The sequence below is a fragment of the Fukomys damarensis genome, unplaced genomic scaffold (assembly GCF_012274545.1).
Source record: "Fukomys damarensis isolate Sample0158 unplaced genomic scaffold, DMR_v1.0_HiC HiC_scaffold_23, whole genome shotgun sequence".
Lineage (NCBI taxonomy): Eukaryota > Metazoa > Chordata > Mammalia > Rodentia > Bathyergidae > Fukomys > Fukomys damarensis.
The window spans coordinates 17,879,364-17,898,900 of NW_022900935.1; the positions used below are offsets into that span (position 1 = coordinate 17,879,364).

At 35.6% G+C, this 19,537-nt stretch overlaps 1 protein-coding gene across 13 annotated transcripts in view; it reads right to left on the bottom strand.

The window, feature by feature from the left end:
- Epb41 (erythrocyte membrane protein band 4.1) overlaps positions 1-19,537 on the bottom strand; it is a 166,858-nt gene that overhangs the window by 83,736 nt on the left and 63,585 nt on the right. For all 13 annotated transcript variants that reach the window (XM_033767744.1, XM_010632055.2, XM_010632034.2 and 10 more), the window contains 3 exons: positions 13,251-13,728; positions 10,840-11,049; positions 7,520-7,624 (listed from right to left, as the gene is read on the bottom strand). In XM_033767744.1, the coding sequence (XP_033623635.1) occupies positions 7,520-7,624; positions 10,840-11,049; positions 13,251-13,721 (786 nt within the window). In that variant the 5' untranslated portion in view covers positions 13,722-13,728. Of the gene's footprint in view, positions 1-7,519; positions 7,625-10,839; positions 11,050-13,250; positions 13,729-19,537 lie in introns of those variants that run through there.

Here is a 19,537-nt window from a genome sequence, read left to right on the forward strand (position 1 = left end):
AAAAACTGACCTTTGATCTCATTCAAAGTTTCTATGTTAGCACAGCATCCAGTACATGGTTCATGCCCAGTTAATGTTTACTAAAGAAATGTTTTGTTTTCCCTAACTACTCTTGCCCATTCTAATCTCTCCCTTAATGATTTCTCATTCCACATAAGAGTCTAGCCACCACTAGGGCAGGGATCCTTAACCCAGGGAGACCATGCAAAATAAGAGAACTTGAAAAGTGCCATTAATATCTTTTTGCATGTATAATACATATAGAAAAGTACACTGACTAGGAGTATAGCTAAGTGGTAGAGTGTGTCCTTAGCATGTACAAGGCCCTGGATTCAATCCCTAACATACACACAATGCACACACACAGAACATACAATAGAAGCACATGGATCAGTAAAGTAACAAAGTGATCATGTAAGGATTATAACACTTCAAATAACCCAAGAGTCCCACTTGTGCCTCTACCTAATTCTTTCCCTTCCCTCATCCAAAAGGCTTGAAATTGAATTTCATTCCATTTGAATTTTTGTTCAAGGTGTCCCTCTCTTTACCTCTTACATACAAGAGTAGATCATAGGGTGACCATCCCATATACCTTACAAATGGAATAGGTTTCAACACTGTAATTTTACATTTAATTATATACTACTGTACTTTGACTTATAGAAAGACAGTCACCACAACAGATAATAAGCACAAGAGTAATGATTAGTTTCCTTTTATTAGTTTCATTAACATGGCAGGTTAAAAAATATTTATTAATATCATTTAATTTAAAATTATTCTATAATGTAAAACTAAGTACATACTTCGGTAAGGCCTGTCAAAAAAGGAAACACTTAGGTATTTTCTCCTTAGTGTTTCATTTAGACAAAAGAATTTTTAAGTGTTATAAGTTTGAAGGCAAAAGAAATTTTTCAAAAATACCAACAACTGCTAAGTTTTGTAGAACATCTATGAACCTTTGACTTATTCCACGAAATCTAGAATGCTTAACAAAAATCCACCTTAGGAAGGATATGTCCGAGAGGAAAAGCACTATATTTTCCATTATTTGAGAGAATATCTCAAGGTAACCTGAAGCTTCCAAGTTTCTTCCAGGGACTCCATGTGCTGTTTTATTACTCTGGGGCTAAAATTCCCACCAATCTGACACTGATAAGGCAAACCTAGATTTGTGTTAATCATATGAGGACTCCAAAGTCTAGGCTACCTTATAGAACAAGTTACTATTACTTCTGTATCCACACCCTACCCATCAAAAATTTTAAAAAACCTTCTGCAAATAACAAAAAGTAATGTGTACAAGAATAGGTACTTTTTTGCTTGAAGTAAATTAGTCAGTTGTCAGCATTTTATTTATAAAACTATTTATAAAATATTTGAGGAACAATTCAATGTGTTAGGCACTGTGGGTACAAAAAGGATTTAAAAATACCACTCAGGGTGTGGGTGTTATCTCAGTGACAGAGTGCTTACCCAGTGGGCAGGAGGCCTTGGGTTCAATTCCCAGCACACCATACACACATACACACACACACACACACACAATAATAATAATAATAAACAACACTTGTTCTCAATGAGCTGTCATTTTAAAATCTGAGATGAACAGCAAACAATCAATTTGTTCTTGGTATGATCATTACTATGACAAGGCATACTGTATCCTGAGAACAGAGAAGATGTGCACCAACATCTTAAACGGCAATTAGGAAATATTTCTCAATAGTGTGTCTGGGGGATCGAAGTTGAATCTTGAAAGACAAACAACAGTTAGCTAGGCAACAAAGAAAAGGAAGTAAATAGAAAGGCACAAAAGTGTAAAAGAGAAGATGGTATGCTACATATAGGTCAGCATAGTTGGAGCTCAGAGGTAAGGAGAATAGGTTAAAACTGAAGAGAAAAGAAAAAAAACATGAAAGGTATAGTAAACAGAAGCCACAGTGCTCCATGCTAAGAAATTTTGGCTGCAAGTTCTAGGAAGGCAAGAGGCACTGAAGGATTTAAAACAAGGGAGTGAGGGCCAGGGATTTAGCACAGTGATGCTGTCGCCTGCCTCGAAAAGTGTAAGGCCCTAAGTTTGATCCCCGGTATGAAAAATAAATAAATAAAGGAGTGAAATGAATTACTGTGTGACTGTAGGCAGAGAGAACAAATAAGAGGCTGTTGATGAGATCATCCATTATGGCTAAGGATATAAGGCTTTGGAAGTCAGACATTTTTGAGTTCCAACCCTGCCTGAACCTCTCTAATAATTAATATCTATGTAACCTTCCACTGGCGATCTTTTTGAGTCTCAATTTTTTTCCCATGCAAAATTGGGACAAAACTACCTTTCTTCACAGAGTTATTTTAGATTAAATTATTTGATATATTCAAAATACAGTCAGTATTCAATAAATGATAGTGATATTGTTAATTAAAAGGGCCTGATAAATAAAGTCTATGGACAGAGAAGAAAAACATTTAAGAGCTAAAAAAGTCAGAATTTGTAACTGAATAAATGGAATATAGGGGCAGTGGGCTGGAAATGAGGGTTAACAAAGTATAATAAGTGAAAGATAATAATTTGCTGGCTTGGGAAACCAGGCAGACATATTATTCACTGGGACAAGAAATGTAGAAAACGGAACAATTTTTTTTTTTTTTAAAGGCAAGGTCTCCCTTTGTAGTTCAGACTGGCCTTGAACTCACTATGCAATACAGTCTGGCCTCAAACTCGAGACAATCCTCCTGCCCTAGCCTCCCAAGTGCTGGGATTACAGGTGTGCACCATCACGCCTGGCTGGGAACAAATTTTATGAAAAAAGAGAAAATAGGAAAAAAAAGAAATGTACATTATCAGTAGAATGAAAAAAATTATAGTATATTTACATGGATATACATTTAAGGTATTTTTGGAAATCCAAGCGGAATTATTTCAATTGATGGCTAGATGGCACTCGAAAAAGGTATTTTTATGAGAGACATCAATATAGGTGCTTTCACTATTATATAGGTGGTAAAACCAAAAACTATAGATTTTTTTAAAAAATCACCTAGAAGGCATATAGTAGTGAAAAACAAACAAACTAAAGATATTCCCTAGGGGAATACTTCCATTTAAGGGATGGAAAGAACTAAAAGTGACTAAAGTAGTAGGAGGAGGAAAACAGGAGACCCCAGTATTTCAGAATCCAAAGAAAGAGAAAGTTTCAAGGTTAGGGGATTTTAGATCATCAATGCTGCAAAAGGACAAGTAACATGAGGATGGAACACTGGCCAATTTATCCTAGCAAGACCAGCTGCAGGGCCAGAGATGTAGCTCAGTGGCACAGCACCTGCCTGGCAAGTGCGAGGTCCTGAGTTCAATCCCGGTACCAAAAAAAAAAAAGACCAGCTGCAGCACAGTGATTCGGGTAGGAATCAGAACTCAGTGAGTCACACCAGGTGGAGATGAGTATGTGCCATCATAGCTGGTGCTATGTGCAGAAAGAGTAAAATGGAAAGAAGATAAAGATTTATTTCTCATTGTATTAAAGTTTGTATTTTTCCACAACATGAGCTAATTCTGTATGTAGGAATCAAAAGGAAAAAAAAAAGGTAAACAATGAAGTAATGCAAATACCAAGGAAAAGAAGAATAAAAAGCTAAAGAAGAAAATCACTTAAAAGAGTTAGCAGAAAAACATTTGAAGGAAAATAAATAAAACAGCTGAAGGAGTAAACTGACAGAAGCAAGACAGAAGTCACTTTCTCATGTTTGCTTTCTCATCTGTAAAATGACAGGTATGAGCCCCCAAAGACTTTATAGCTCTCTATTTTGTTTTCAAAATGACAGAAAATTTAGCTGAAAAACAAAGATTAGTGCCTTACAGATTTAGTCATTTCATGAATATCATGAATACTTCTAGGAGACATTTTCTGAAATTTTGGCTTACTGACAAGATATAAGGAATGATAGTATTTTTAAAAATTCATGGGAAGCCACTTTTTTTGGGCTCTTACACTATCGGCCCAAACAGACCAGAACAAAACAAAATGGAGTCATTCATACTAAATACCACATAATTAAACTGAAACCTTGAGAAAGCAGGAGGATCCCCGAACAGACCAGTTTTTCCTGAAATCGGGAGAGTCCAATCTGAGTCAGTTTAACAAGGAAGTGCACCAGGTGTGGTGGCGCAGACTATTATCCCAGCACTCAAGAGGCTGAGGTAGGGGCATAGCCACGACTTTGAGGCCATCCTGGACTACATAGTGAGGCCCTGTCTCAAACAAGCAAACAAACAAACAAATAAATAAGGAAGTCCCCTCTACTTTAACCTCTGCCAATCAAACCAGACTTTTTTCCCCTTTTGTTTCATTTCCTTATCCCCACCTTACAAAACCCACTGTTTTGCCTTTGCCCAGTGGAAGCCTTCATTCTACATATTCTATCCTATATACTGAAGGATGCTCTCTACTCATGAATTGTGAATAAAGCCAATTTGATTTTTAAATTAACTAATTAAAGACAATTAAAAATCTAAATTTATATAATTTTGTCTTTTCCAAAAGCTAAAATGAAGCCATAAAATCCGGCTAGATATATTTGATTTCTTTATTCACTAAAAAGTACCTTATCCTCTGGTATACCCTAATTATGAAAAGATTATGTAAATTATTCAACCTGAAAGATGTTCCAGAATTCCAGAATGCACTTTAGATTATGGTCCATGGGTCTTTTTTTTTTTTTAACATCAAGGCCTTGGTCAATTGGTAATTTCACTTTAAAATAATAGTACTATCATTCTAACTACAATACTTAATTTTTAGTGAGTGTGCTTACTATATGTCAGGCCATTCTACATGTTTTTATTTAGATTATCTCATTATCATTCTCATTTACCAATCAGAACTACAAGTAACTTGCCTAACTCAAAACAAAATGGAGGCATTCATACTAAATACCACATAATTAAACTGAAATCTTTAGAAAGCAAAACTAGGAGTGGCAAAGCTGTTCTCTAACGTGTAACAATATGTCTTATTCCATCAATTTATTTATTGAATGCCTGCCACACTCAGGCAGGAGATGTCATAAACAAGGACATTCCTGGGAAAATCACAGTCCAGTAAAGAATACAGACATGGGCACAGAACAAAGGAGGAAAATCAACCCACACTAAGAACTGTGAGCTCAGAACCCTAAACAGGAGGAGGTAAACAATTCTACTCACTGTAATTCTATATCCAACCAAACTAACAATCAAATGTGACGACATAATGAAGAAGACATGTTTAGACATGTAATGTCTCACAAGACAGATAACATTTCTCAAGAGGAGCACTTTATCAAAACACAATGAAAAGCAAGGATGAAACAAGAAATATCACAAGAAAAAGGCAAAGCAAATCCCAGGATGATGGTGATGAGAAATACTAGGGACAGCTATGTATACAACCAAGAGAGCAACCCACCAAGACTGAAGAAAGATGACTCCAGAGATATCATTCAAGAACAACTTTCATCACTCCCATGGCTCTTGCTATTGTATTGGCCCTTTAACCTGACAATGCTATGGTAAATCTTTCCCAGGCTAATTTTTGTCCCTGTGCTAATGAAGTTCCTGCTTTCTCTTCCATGCTCTTTGTGATCATTAATCTTGTTTTGTTTTGTTTTGTTGGTTTTTTTTTTGAGACAGGGTCCCACTATGTAGTTGAGACTGACCTGGAACTCAATATGTAGCCCAGGCTGGTCTCGAACTCACGGTGATCCTCCTGCCTCAACCTCCCGAGTGCTGGGATTACAGGCGTGCGCCACCATGCCCGGCTCATTAATCTTGACATGTCACCTTCATTGCATTATGAAATACCTAGCAGATTAATAAAGCATGCTCCTGGGATGTGTCTGAGCAGATAATGGTTACACAGCTTGGACACTATACATGGTCCCTTGTCCATTCCTCTCTAACACTGTTCTCCTCCTCTGATTCCAGGCCACCATGAACAAAGCAGCAAAGCTGCTTAGGTCAGAAATAAGATGAACTTATATGCTATTTTTCATCCCTGTCCTGATTAATAGGTATGTCAAGTTTATATTAACACAGTATTTACATAAACCTGTTTGCACTGAGAAATTAACCCTGAAGGGTTTTGATAGGGAGTTAGACCTGCCCTACCATTATAACTAAAGTCTGCCTATTCATTGTAAACATTTATCCTGTCAATTTTGACAGACTGGGGCCAGCTTGATCTTTTAAATCTTAAGCCAAGTATGAAAATTTAAGGCTTATTCAATTTTTTACCATTTTATTAAAAATATTTGAAATGTGGGTTTTTTTGTTTTGGTTTGGTAATTTGCGCCATGGAATTTGAAAACTACCAAAATTTAAAGAATACTTTTATAGTCAATTCTTTTCTAGTATAATGTTAAACTGTAAGCAGCTTTGCTCTGCCATGCCCTATCACAGTGATGGTGAATCTTTTAGAGCTTTCAGTGGTACAAATAGCTCACTGAAGCACACATGCTATACATTCACTATCCCTGCCCTATCACCACAATAGTTCTGCCTTGGAGCCTGTCAACCATGTACTGAATCTCCTGAAACCATGAGCTACTTTCTTTAAATGGGTGTCAGGTATGCGTCCAGCAATGGTAAAGCTAACGACTCTCATTTTAATCCAAAAAAATACACTGCTTTGACCTAGTGTTGAGAACTGAAACTTGGCTCTGATGAATTTGGTAGCAGAAAACAGGAAGCCCAAATTTTTTAACCATGTTCCTGCTGAGTATCCTATGAACCTGGTCTACACTGCAAACTGCCAATGCATTGACTATAATAAGCCTTATGTTTCCCCGATTGCTTGCTCACTATTTTTCCCAGAAGGAGTTCTTAGAATATGATACAGGAACATCAGCTTTCGCTTTCCAGAAATACTTTAAAAGGGACACAACCTTTTCGTATACAGGCAGCTTTGTACTTTGCTTTTCAGATTTAATATCAGGCAGTTTACACATTTTTATACTTTATACATAAGTAGATAAACATAAGCAACAACATTTGCTTATTAAAAATTAATTGAGAACAGAAACTGCTATCAAGGAAATGACACTTGCTGACAGGACAGAGTATCATGGGTAACACCAATTATGGTAAAAAGTTTTTACCCCAACATGGGTCCTAGACTTTCAATTGCAAGTGGAAAGAATTTTTTCTGCTGAAAGCCTTTAGAAGAAGCAGCTTCTAGAAATTTAAGCACACTTGGTTCACAAAAAAATGATTTCCAGTGATATTAAGTAAGTAGGTACTCTGTGACTTTATTTACATGCCAAATTAGTGGGTTCTCAATTACTCTCAAATCAACCTTTTTTCCCACAATATAACAATATTCAATTTCTGAGAATCAAAATATTCTCAGTAAGCTGGTAAAAAACAAGAATAGACTTTTACATGCACTATGTCTTGGAGAGGAAGACAAAATACACTCAACAATAACAAGAAAAATACAATTTTATTTTTGTCAACTGTTTATATTGCACACAGTCTTCTTACCTTAGAGGTTGTGTTGTCCCAAATGGCTAGACCAAAGTAGTCTTCTTCCAAAAGATTGAGGTGCTCACACACTCGTTTAAGCAAATCTTGTCCCTTAGCATGTTTCTGCAAAGATATACATATTTTAGTTGAAGTTTCTTCTTACTCTTGTATCTATCACCAAATAAAAGCCTCACTTTCCAATTTCTTTTATCTTTGGTTACTAACAAATTTTCACATGACTCAAAATTCAAAGTACAATATGATTTATAAAATCCCTATCCCTGGGCCCGGGATTCAGCTCAGTGATGCCACCGCCTGCCTTGCAAGTGTAAAGTCCCTAGTTCAATCCCGGGTATTAAAAAAAAAAAAAAAAATCACTCTTCCTTGTCAGTTTACAAATGCAACACACTTACTGCACCTTAGAAAGTAACCACACAAAGCAAAATTCTACCTTCCATCTATTCAGTATACTCCGCTTCCTTCCAAAGCACCACATTTTTTATTTTTGGTGCAGTATTTCCTAAAGCATGCCATGGGCCACTGTCAGTCACCATCGCATATAGAACTACCACTGGATCATCTGTCAACACCGACAGTTGATAGTGGCTGTGGAAGTCATTAGATTGTCATTTTCAGTACAAGTGTCCCAAGAGAATAAGCTATACCTCAAATCTCTACAGTCTCTTTTATAAAAAATAGAAAGTAAAATTCTAGATAGAATTCAGACACTACCCACTGGTCAGTCTTTCAGTAGTGTTGCAAATACCTAGAAAGGCAAACCTCTCCAAAATTTGAGTACTTCCACTCCTTTTTATGGAAAGGAAATACCTTAACTTAGAGGCTGTGATTTAGATCAGAGGTCCCATCTTCTTCATGTACTAACCAACCTAAGTAGTTTATATTAACATTAGCTTTCATCTGTGTAAAATAATAAGAATATTTACACCTGTTCTACCTATCTGTATGAATTTTTGGCAAGAAAATTAAACACTCTAATTCATTTTGAGAAATTTGTGAAAAATACATCAAAACAAGTTTTTAAAAATTTTAAATCAGCTGGGCGAGGTGGCACACGCCTGTAATCCCAGCACTTGGGAGGCTGAGGCAGGAGGATTGCTGTGAGTTTGAGACCAGCCTGAGCTACATAGTGAGTTCCAGGTCAGTCTCAACTACATAGTGAGACCCTGTCTCAAAAAAAATTTTTTTAAATCACTGCTACATGCCTGCCAGCACAAGACCCAAGTTCAATCTCCGGTACAAAAAAAAAAAACAAAAAACTTAAATCACAGTGCTGAGAATCAAATCCAGCCCTGTACATACTAAGCAAGTACTTTACCACTGAGCTGTATCCCAACTCTAGAAATCTTTTTAGCCTATACAAATGGCAATATTTCTCTTTGAGATGAGTTAGTTTTAATGATTATTAGTTCATAAATGTTCATTCATTTCAGTCTTAACCCATTTATATAATATCTTTTCATGCTTTTTTTCCTGTCCTCCCATTTTCCTTCTAAATTACAGAAGATGAGGGCCGGGGATTTGGCTCAGTGGTTCCACTGCCTGCCTGGCAAGTGAAAGGGCCTGAGTTCAATCCCCAGTACCAAAAACAAACAAACAAATTACAGAAGATGATTTGTATAGATCTCTAGCCCCTTATTAATAACTTCAAACTCTAGAATTTCTGAAAAACAAGTTTTGCTTTTTTGTTCGTTTTTATTTATCACTAAAGCTCATTTGAAGGAAAATTCTGACCTGAGCTATAAAGAGGCTACTGAACCTTCATATATTTTTCCATAAAAATATGTTTGATTCTACAAGGCCTGCTCTAGATCCTGATGGAGGTATTATGAAATATGTAGAATATATATTTGTTGTCTTTCAAAAATCTAATCTATCTTGAATTGTGAAACACCTCTGCATCCATGGGCTGCAGATACAAAGGCTTATATCCACATCTTGGACTGAATGAGAATGAATGTAGAATAGCTTTCTACACTCCTACAATAGCTAGTGGCAAGACACAGAAAAAAGTTCCTAGATCTCTTACAGTTTCCAAGTATAGCAGGTATTTTCAATGTGCAATAGTACATTTTTCTTGATTTTCTTTTTAAAACTTTAAGAGAGAATGTAGTAACTACTAGTAAATATAGCATAATATTTTAGACTATTTGCGTTTGGATATAGTTGCATTTAGACAAAATTAAACTCAGAAATAATCTGTTGCTCACCCAAGATACAAAGATATGTGAACTTCATGTTTTATCAACAAAAGCTATTAGTAATCACAATAATTGTTCATATACTAAGCATATCATAATGGCAATCAGTGCTCTAGTTTTTGTTGTTTTTTTTTTAATAGCTAAGAGATTTGTCTTGTTTTGTTTTTGCAGCACTGGGGATTGAACCCAGGGCCTTTGCCTGAGCCGTATCCCCAGTACTTTTCTTACTATTGTTTATTTTGAGACAGGAAGTCTCATGAATTCATTAAGTGAAATTTGCTGGGCTTGAATTTGCAATCCTTCTTAGTTTCCCAGAGTTCTAAGATTCCAGGCATGTACCACCATACCTAGCTTAGATGTTTTATTTTAACTTGTCCTGAAGGAACAAAAACAGAAACTGCGCAACTCTGGCATTTTTACTTAATTCTGATTCAATTACTTATTCTTTCATAAAATTTTAAAGAATTCTTAAAAATGGCATTATTGGATTTACATTTTCAATTCTATCTCCTGGAGCTAAATACAAACATTAGATAAACTGAAGAACAAGTTTTAGATCTGGAGAAGCAGGAATATTATAGATAGTTGTTTTCTAACAAACATAACAATAGGGATAGCTGGACATAATATCAGAAATTGACACTACCTGAAAAATCTAGTCATAGAAAGGCACTCTATAAAATAACAAATTTATCCTTTTAAATATAAAATTATTTCTTAATGTAAAAGTAATACACACTTAGGTCACAAGATTTGAATGACTAAGAAAAAACTGGAGAAGAAAATAAGATCCACTCATAATTTTCCCCATATTCACCTCTCCAGAAAATCATTACACACACACACACACACACACACACATATGTTTGTATGTGTGTGTGTGTGCGTGTGTGTGTGTGTGTGTAAAAAAAGGGATCAAGATCAACTTGGGTCCTTGTGCTTGTGAAGCAGGCGGCAGGCAGCAACACTTAGCTAAATCCCCAGCCCCATTATTAATATTTTAATCCACAAAAATAGTCATTAGAGTAGGTCTCATCTTGAGCAAAAGCATTATTTATCCAACTCTACATGAAACAATTTGTTAAAGAGTCTAACTACTGAAAATTAGAATGAACTCACCTCCACAACACATTCGTAAACTGTGTCATCCAGCAATGAGACCTTGCAGTGCATGTTTCTGTGTCTTCTGACAGATTTCTGGGAAGCTTTTAAATCTCCTTCTGCTTTTGACTCAGGAGATTCTTTTACTTCTGTTTTGGAGCACTCTTCAAGTCCCTCTTCTTCCTTAGTTTCAAAATCTGGATCTTCTCTGTGTTCTTCCTGAGCTGGCTGCATATGCATGACATCACCAAGGCAGTAACAAAGATATTTCACAAAACACGCTGTGTACACTTTAATCTATAATAATCCTACCAATGAAAACACTAACTGAAAGAGAAAATCTACTAAAATAAGTATAGGTAAAGTCAGACGTGGTGGCACATGCCTGTAATCCCAGCACTCAGGAGGCTGAGGCAGGAGGATCGCTGTGAGTTTGAGACCAGCCTGGGCTACATAGTGAGTTCCAGGTCAGTCTCAACTATGTAGTGAGACCCTGTCTCAAAAAACAAAAAGGAACAAAACAAAAAAAATGAGTATAGGTAAAATTAACTTTAAATACTTATTTTTATAAAAAAGATGTTAAGATTCCCCAAAGTTCTAGACTTTACTATTCAACTCTTCTCAGGGAGAATCCTATCAAATCCAGTGAAGGTTTCAGGTAAACCACTATTGTTTTCAGCATTATATATTTTTCCTATGATACTACATGATATTATTAAAGTTTATTAAAACTTCATCATCTCTGTCCCATGCTCCTCAATTTTAGTAAGGAAACCTTATGAATTGTGAGCTAAGATGTGATTTTTCATACATTACAAATTTTATAAATGACTAAGAGAGATGCATGGGACCTATTTTAAGTATTAGGCAAATACATGTAGTAGGCTTAACACTGTAACTACTAGTCAATTCCTTTCTACCAGGAATCAATCATACTAACTACAAACAAGATTCAAACGAGATCAGGAACGTTCAGGGTGGTATGGCTATAGCTACAAACAAGATTCAAAGAAGGAAGAAACAAGTGAAATCTAGGTCTCCTAGGATAATAATTAAGTCATTCTAAAGTAATATAGGAGAATAAGACAACCCTTTGGAATACATTTTCTTACTTCCAACACAATAAAACATCTGAAAGATTTTTTCATTAATTCCCACTAATTCTTTTCATTCAAAATAATACATGGTTGATATGTGTCTCCCTCTACAGAGACAGGGTCTTACTTTGTAGTTCAGGCTGGCCCTGAACTCACTACATAGCCCAGGCTGTTCTCAAACTCATGGAGATTCTCCTGCCTCAGCCTCCTGAGTGCTGGGATTACAGGCATGCATCACCACACATTAAATTAACAATGCAGATAATGTTCACATGCTTCAGAACATTATTTTGAAAGTAACTCTGAATTTTTAGGTAGTAAGGCTGAAAACAAGATTCCCAGAAAACAGTTTGAGTTATGACACCAATATTTCCCATATTTTTTATAATGAACAATTTATATTTAGTTTAATTGCTTTGTGAAAAAATTAAAGCCCTATGTTAATAAATATTACACAGATGATAGAAGACCTAAAGTTCTTCATCTACATCTTATACTCCATGGTAATATAATCTAGTTAGAGAAAATAACCAAAATAAGGTAGGTCTGGCTCAAATCTATTTCGTACACTTGGATGGTCTGAATCCATCACATAGCTTTTACAGAGATTTCCATAAAAGGAGCATTTTAGCTGGTAACTATCTGATTCCTACTAATTCTACCAGAATGAATCCTAAACCATCTCACTTCTTTTTTGCCCTCTCATTAAAAATTTCCATTATAATAGCAAGGTGATATATTGGCTGATTAAACTCACTTGATATTTTTCTTTCATTTTCTTTTACTTGATTTATAGAGTACATCATTTTTTGTTTTGTTTTGTTTTGCTTTTGCTTTTGGTACCGGGGATTGAACTCGGGTCCTTGAACTTTTTGTTTTTGTTTTGTGTTTTGGTACCAGGGATCAAACTCAGGACTTTGAGCCTTCAAGACAGGCATGGTGCCACTGAGCTAAATCTCCGGACCTAGAGTATATCCTTTTAAAAATCAAGTTTCCTGCCAGGTGTAGTGGCGCATGCCTGTAATCCCATCACTTGGGAGGCTGAGGCAGAAGGATCGCTGTGAGTTCGAGACCAGCCTGAGCTACATAGTGAGTTCCAGGTCAGTCTCAACTACATAGTGAGACCCTGTCTCAACGCCCCCTACCAAAAATCAAGTTTCCACTGATCACATTCATTTCCTTAGAGCAGAAACTCCAAAGTTTCAGGTTATTTATTTTTAGTGTCCAAGTCAATTAGCTGGTAAGAAATAAAACCAAATGTTTTTCAATAAAAAACAAAGCATATAATCTGCCTTCATTATGCCCGCTTTCCACATATTCACACATTCTTACCTGTGTTTCTGCACTGCTTAATGAATGAAGGTCCAAGGATGGGTCTGTTTTGAGCTCAGGTTCAGGAGCTGCAATTGGGGCCTTTAAAATGAACTCTTCATCGAGGCTGGTTCCAAATTCTACCTCTTTCTGCCCTCTTTCACCTTTTTCTTTATCTGACTCTACCTCTTTGCCTTCTTCCTCAGAGACCTGAGATTTGGGCCTTCTGAGAAAGGAGGAGAGCAGTCGAGACAGGCCTCTGCTTTCTGATGTCCGCTCCTTGTTTTTGGTCAAGTCTTCATGTGTAGGAGTGGCGCCATTGGATGCTTTCAGCTTCTGCTCAAACTGATTCTCTCCCTCAGCTGCTGCTTGGGAACCTTCTTCTGGCTGAGTTTCTTGCTGGCCTGAGTTTGTAGTTCCTTCACTTTCCTCCTTCTGTTGTTGATGCTGACAATTTTCAGCCTCAACCACTAAACTCTTCTCTGTTGTCATGATTTTGCTAGTAAAAAGATAAAAAGGGGAGCTCTTATAAGTAAAAGACCCTATTGTAGGCAAAAACCTGAAACTCCAAAAAAAAAAAAAAATTTAAGTACCTAAATCTCTAAAAAACAGAATTCTAATCCATTAGACATGAGATTTTCCATCAAAGAACAAAACTATTTTATCTAAACATCTTGAATAATTATTAATGCCTGGAGTCACTAAAGATTCACACAGAGATTAGCTTAAAGTAAATACCCACTGAGGCCATCTGTGAAATACACCATATATTAAATTTGATGCTCAAAACTATACAGAGCAAATTTAGTTTTATCCTTCCCATAAAAAGGATTTTATTTGTACATTTTTTTATTTGTACATTTTTTGAGGGTATCAATCTGAAGATATAAGATTTTATAGGAATTATTTTCTATAAAATTCTTCACATCCCAAGAGACAATTAAATTTAAAAGTTTCCCAAGTCTTTATTGTTTACACAGTTAATCACAAAACAATCTTTTAAATTTCTATATTATAATATCAAATCCTGCCCCTTCAGAGGTATCTCATTTTTAAGTTCTTTGCAACTATTTTTTCTGACGAACATGATTTTGAAAGCTCAGCATTTTTGAGAGTAGGAAGTGAAACTATTACAATAGGAAAAACAGAGAAATGATAAAAAAAATTAGAAAGTAAATTCTGGTTTTTGTGAATCAGCATGTAGGGGAGGCGAAGTCAAACTGCAGACTTCATGTATTTCAAACTTGGTGGTTTCTGATCTTTTGATCTCAAAACCCCAGTGCTACTTATTAGTCGAGCCTTACAATAAAAACCAGAGCATGTCACATTCAGTTTACTAAAGAATAACCAACACAGAAAGAGACTTATAAACCCCCAGGCAATGAAGTTGACCATCAATAATTCTACACTTTGGTTCACTGTCATACCTACAAGTGTTCCCTGTCTACCACTTAACATGCAGCATTTACACTGTCACTGCAACTTCTCGATACCATTTGAACTAAGCAACTTTCTTTGGGTACTGACGATCTAAATTAATGAGCTACTCGTAGTTCATTTTCTGCTCAGCCCCTTCACATTTGCTGTTCTTTATATGATGTTCTTCTCCTGGATAGGAGGGGGCTTCCCCTTAACATCATTACTCTCTCAGCTCAGATGTTGCCTCCCTTAGAGAGGCCTTCCCCACACTCTAGCTTAAGTAGTAGTCTTCATCCCCTCAGATCATAGCACTACTGCATTTACTGTCTGCAATTATCATATTAATTTATTTGTTTACTGGTTTGTGGCCTCTTTTTCCTGTCCCTCCCACCAGCTAAGAGGTTAGTTCCATGAGATCAGGTATTTTGATTGTCTTATCTTCTTTTTTAATCACCATATATCCAACATCTAGATAATACCTGCATAAAATAGGCATTAATAAAATTGTTTTGAAAGGATTAACTTCAATTGAATATATCTGGCAAATAAAAACTGCAAAAGTAGAGCCAGGCATGGTGGCACACATCTATAATCTCAGCACTCAAGAGGCTGAGTCAAGAGGATCATTGAGTTTGAGGCCAGCCTGTGCTGCATAGTAAATTCAAGGCTAGCCTGAACTACATAGTGAGACCCTGTCTCAAACACACACACACACACACTATATTCACTAAAGGCAGTCTCTAAATTTATCCAAGTAAATTTACTTCAAATGCATGACATTCATTCAATACTTAACAAGCACCTAGGACAGGTCTTATGCTGAGTGCTAGGTAATATACCAGTAAACAAAACAACACCTGTGTCATCACGGAGTTTACATTCTTTTTTCTTTCTTTCTTTTGGTACCAGGGATCGAACTCGGGACCTTGCATATGCAAGGCAGACGGCAGAACCACTGAGCTAAATCGCTGGCCCTAGGAGTTTGCATTCTTGATTCCATCTCAACCAGTATAATGAAAGAAATACCTTCTTTAAAATATGAACTAAACCTGGAGTATGTGTGTATATAAGGAGCAAAGCAGTAAAGAGGAAAGGAAGCTAAAGGGTATTGGACACAGTCTCTGTGCCAGGCCCATGTAGAGGTGCTATCCACATTATGTCAGTTAAACCTTTCAACAACCTTTCAAGACAAAAGGAATCGGTTAATCTCTTTTTTTTTTTTTTTTTTTTTTTTTTTGAGACAGGGTCTCACTATGTATCATCTAATCTCAGAAGCTAAGCAGGATTAAACTTCACACAGAAAGAAAACTCAGACAACAAATCTCCAATTATTCTAAGAGTAATGACCTTATTTGAAAGCACCACTTTGCTTCATATTTCCTTTGCAAAAATAAGCAAGAAATGCTGAGGGTGCAGCATTATTTCCGTAAATTTTAGATATGCTTCATCATTCCCCCAAGAAGGAACAGAAACCATTTCTATATTAAAATTTCTGTATACAACAAACTTTACACCAAGTTATCTCAAAAATACATGAAAAAATTGCTCTTTGTGGGTTTTAACAGGTACAAAAATAACTTAAAGTCCACTTCTAACAGGCTTTTATTTGTATCTTTTGATAGAGTATTCTTGCTTTATAATTTTGTTTTATGGCTTTAAATTTTTAAAAAAATCTTCTAAGAATATTTCTATAACTGCTTTCACATAAAAAGGTTCTTGTAAGAAATTAGCTGAATGAATGGAAGTATTCTTTGGTTGTTACTATATACACATAAGCCCAGATGGTAACAATCCATGTGCTACATGCATGTTTGCTGAATTTTAATGTGTACCAAATCACCTAGCTATCTTAAAATACAGAATCTGAGAGTCTGCCTTTCCGATGATGCTGGCCACTGACAACACTGAGTAGCAAGGCACAGAAAATCACAATTACAATCACTTTGGGAATATACCTCAAAGTGCATAAGGAAAAAAAATTGACAAAAAGCTGGGTTTAGAAAGTGGAATATGAACCGTGGAAAATATTGACACACCAAATGCTCAACAAATGCTTGTTGAATGAATGAAACAAAGAATGTAACAAGTTATTAAATGTGGAAGCTGAACCATTAACATTTTTTTGAAATTTTTTTTAATCAGACCTTACAATTTTTAACCATAGAACTATAGCAATTTCAAGTTTCCCATGCAGCAGTGATAACTTGCTCAGATTTACTGTGTTAGGTATCTCCGCTGATATGATCTCTTTGGCACATTTAGTTGGGCATATGTTAAAAACAAAACAAAACAAGCAGACCGTAAGTAAAAGAACAGATGAGAGTACAATATAAGAAACAGACACAAGCAGAAGGCCAAAAGAATTCTATTTGAAAGTACCAAAACAACTTCAGGCAATATCATATATTCAATGTTAGAAAACAATCAGAAATTCAAACAATTCAGTAATTAGTCAGTACAATTCAGTATACACAAGAAAAAATAAATAAATGTGGAAGGAGAGTTTGCATGTATGCCCTTCCCATCCATGCACACATGGGTAGCAATGCTATCAGTAAGAGTGAGAAGGCAGGGAAGGGAAAAAAGAAGGGACTATGGGAATCAGAGAGATGGAGGGGGAGAGAGAAACTTGAAACCGATAAACCATATAATTAAAACAGATAAAATAAATAATCTTCAGTGCTCTAAGGTTGAGCTAAACAAATTTTAAAATAGCAAAAATAAAAAGTTATGGACTATTTATAAAAAACTCCCATCAGTTGGAAACTGGATAAAGAAGATGCAGTTTCTCTATAAAATGGAATATTACTCAGCCATAAAGAATGAGAAATTATATTCATTCATAGGAAAATGGATATATATTAAGGATATACTCCTAAGTGAAATAAATAAGTCACATATGTGTAAATACCAAAGAGTTTCTCTGGTGTGAATAAACTATAATAGTACATAAGATCTTAATGATATAATTGACAATGTGAAATAGGAAGAAAAGGGCTAAAGGTGTAGGGAAAGTGGGAAGGGTAGGGGAAAGCTAATAAGGGAAAAATAATAAAGAAAATAGGGAATTATAATAAAGAAAAAAATATAAGAAAATGAAAAAATGGAAATGAAGTGTTTGTAAAGGGGGAGGGAGGAGAGGATAAAGGGAGGGCAGGACAAGGGGAAAAAATGAGAACCAAGACCTGTCATGTAAAGGTACAAGATCCCAATGATGAATGTAACTGTACTGTATACCTGAAATGTACCAATAAATTCAATGAGGGGAAAAAAAAACTCAAATAAGCTTGTTTTTACAAATCAGTTACACATACAATTGAGTTCTTCACATACAAATACTAGTATAGGTAACCAGAGAAATACACAAATAAGTCAAGCAGTAAAAATAGGACAAATGCTCTACAACAGACTCTCTCTGTATAAATGATACTTTCATTCTGGATACAAAATCCAAAACAAAATACAAATTTAACCTAATGTCAAAAGAGGTCTTTTGATTAAAAAAAAATTCAACAGAGCACTGAAGGCTAAGTGATGAATTTCCATTCCATCTCAATCCTAATCTTCCAAATCCTAAGAATTATATCCCATGTGGTATCAAAGATACATTTGTTTTAATATACATCTGTCAACTTTATGCAAATCAGATTTTTTAAAATCCCATATTGAGCAGATTGGTAAAGACCAAATGAGATCTCTCATCTCTTTTTTTAAAATCTCTCTTTAACATCAGTACAATCAATGTTACATTAATGCTTCCTTGGTGGAAAACTCTGTAAAAACACTAGAATTTAGCAGCATTAAGAAAATTGCCCTTATTAACAACATTTTAAAATGATTAATTATTGGTGATATTCTTCAAATTAGCTCAGAGAGTGTCTATCAATAAATACTGGGTACTAACCTGGTATAAAGTTTTGGCTTAGCACTCTGAGAGGAACCATAAAAGAATAATATACAATTCTTAAGGAGAAAAGAAATATACACAAATAAAACACAAAGCAGTATCTGATGCTTAAGCCCTTAGGAGTGAAATCAACTAACAATATACAGTAGAACTATAAAGAACTTTCAATTAGAGTGATCAGGAAAGGCTACATTTAAAAAAGATGGCTGTTACATTATGCATTGAAGGATGAGTACAGTAGTTAACAGAAAGAGATTTGTAGTAAAACAGGCAAATGGAATTCCAGGTAGAAGAATTCACATTAATAAGAAATAATGTAAGGGACCAGGGATTTAGTTCAGTGGCACCACACCTGCCTCGCAAGCACAAGGTCCTGAGTTTGATACCCAGTACCATACACACACAAAAAGAAATTATAGCTCCTCAGGAACTAGCAAGAATTCCAGACTGGTTGGAATAGGATTATAAGAGAGAAGTAAAAGGAAGTAAAGTTAGAACAGAGTTATCGTTTAAAAGTAGACTCTAATTAAGATAATAGCTGCTACCATTTTTTGCATACCTATTAAATGACACACAGTATTCTAAATATTCTACACTCTCATTTCCCAAACTGGCTTGAGAGGTTAAATATTTTGTCTCAGTTATAGAGCTAAGCCATGCTTTAACGAAATCACTACAGGGTGGCAATCCCACTGTAATTCTTTGGCTAGTATCTGTTTCTATAAAACATGGTAGTTCAGATGTCTCTCCCCCAGAGACACTTCTTTGTTTAAGAAACCCCTATGGTGAGAAATTATAGACAGCCTATTTAATCTGTTCAAATACCTCTATTCCTACCAGTTCAAGGCCCACATCCATGAACACAATTCTCTTTCTACAGGGCAAATGTGAAGATGGAATGGGGAGGCAGGAAGAGGTAGGCAAAAACTTCAGAAAGGACTTGAATACTGTGCTAAATCATTTGGATCTTTTCTTAAAGGAA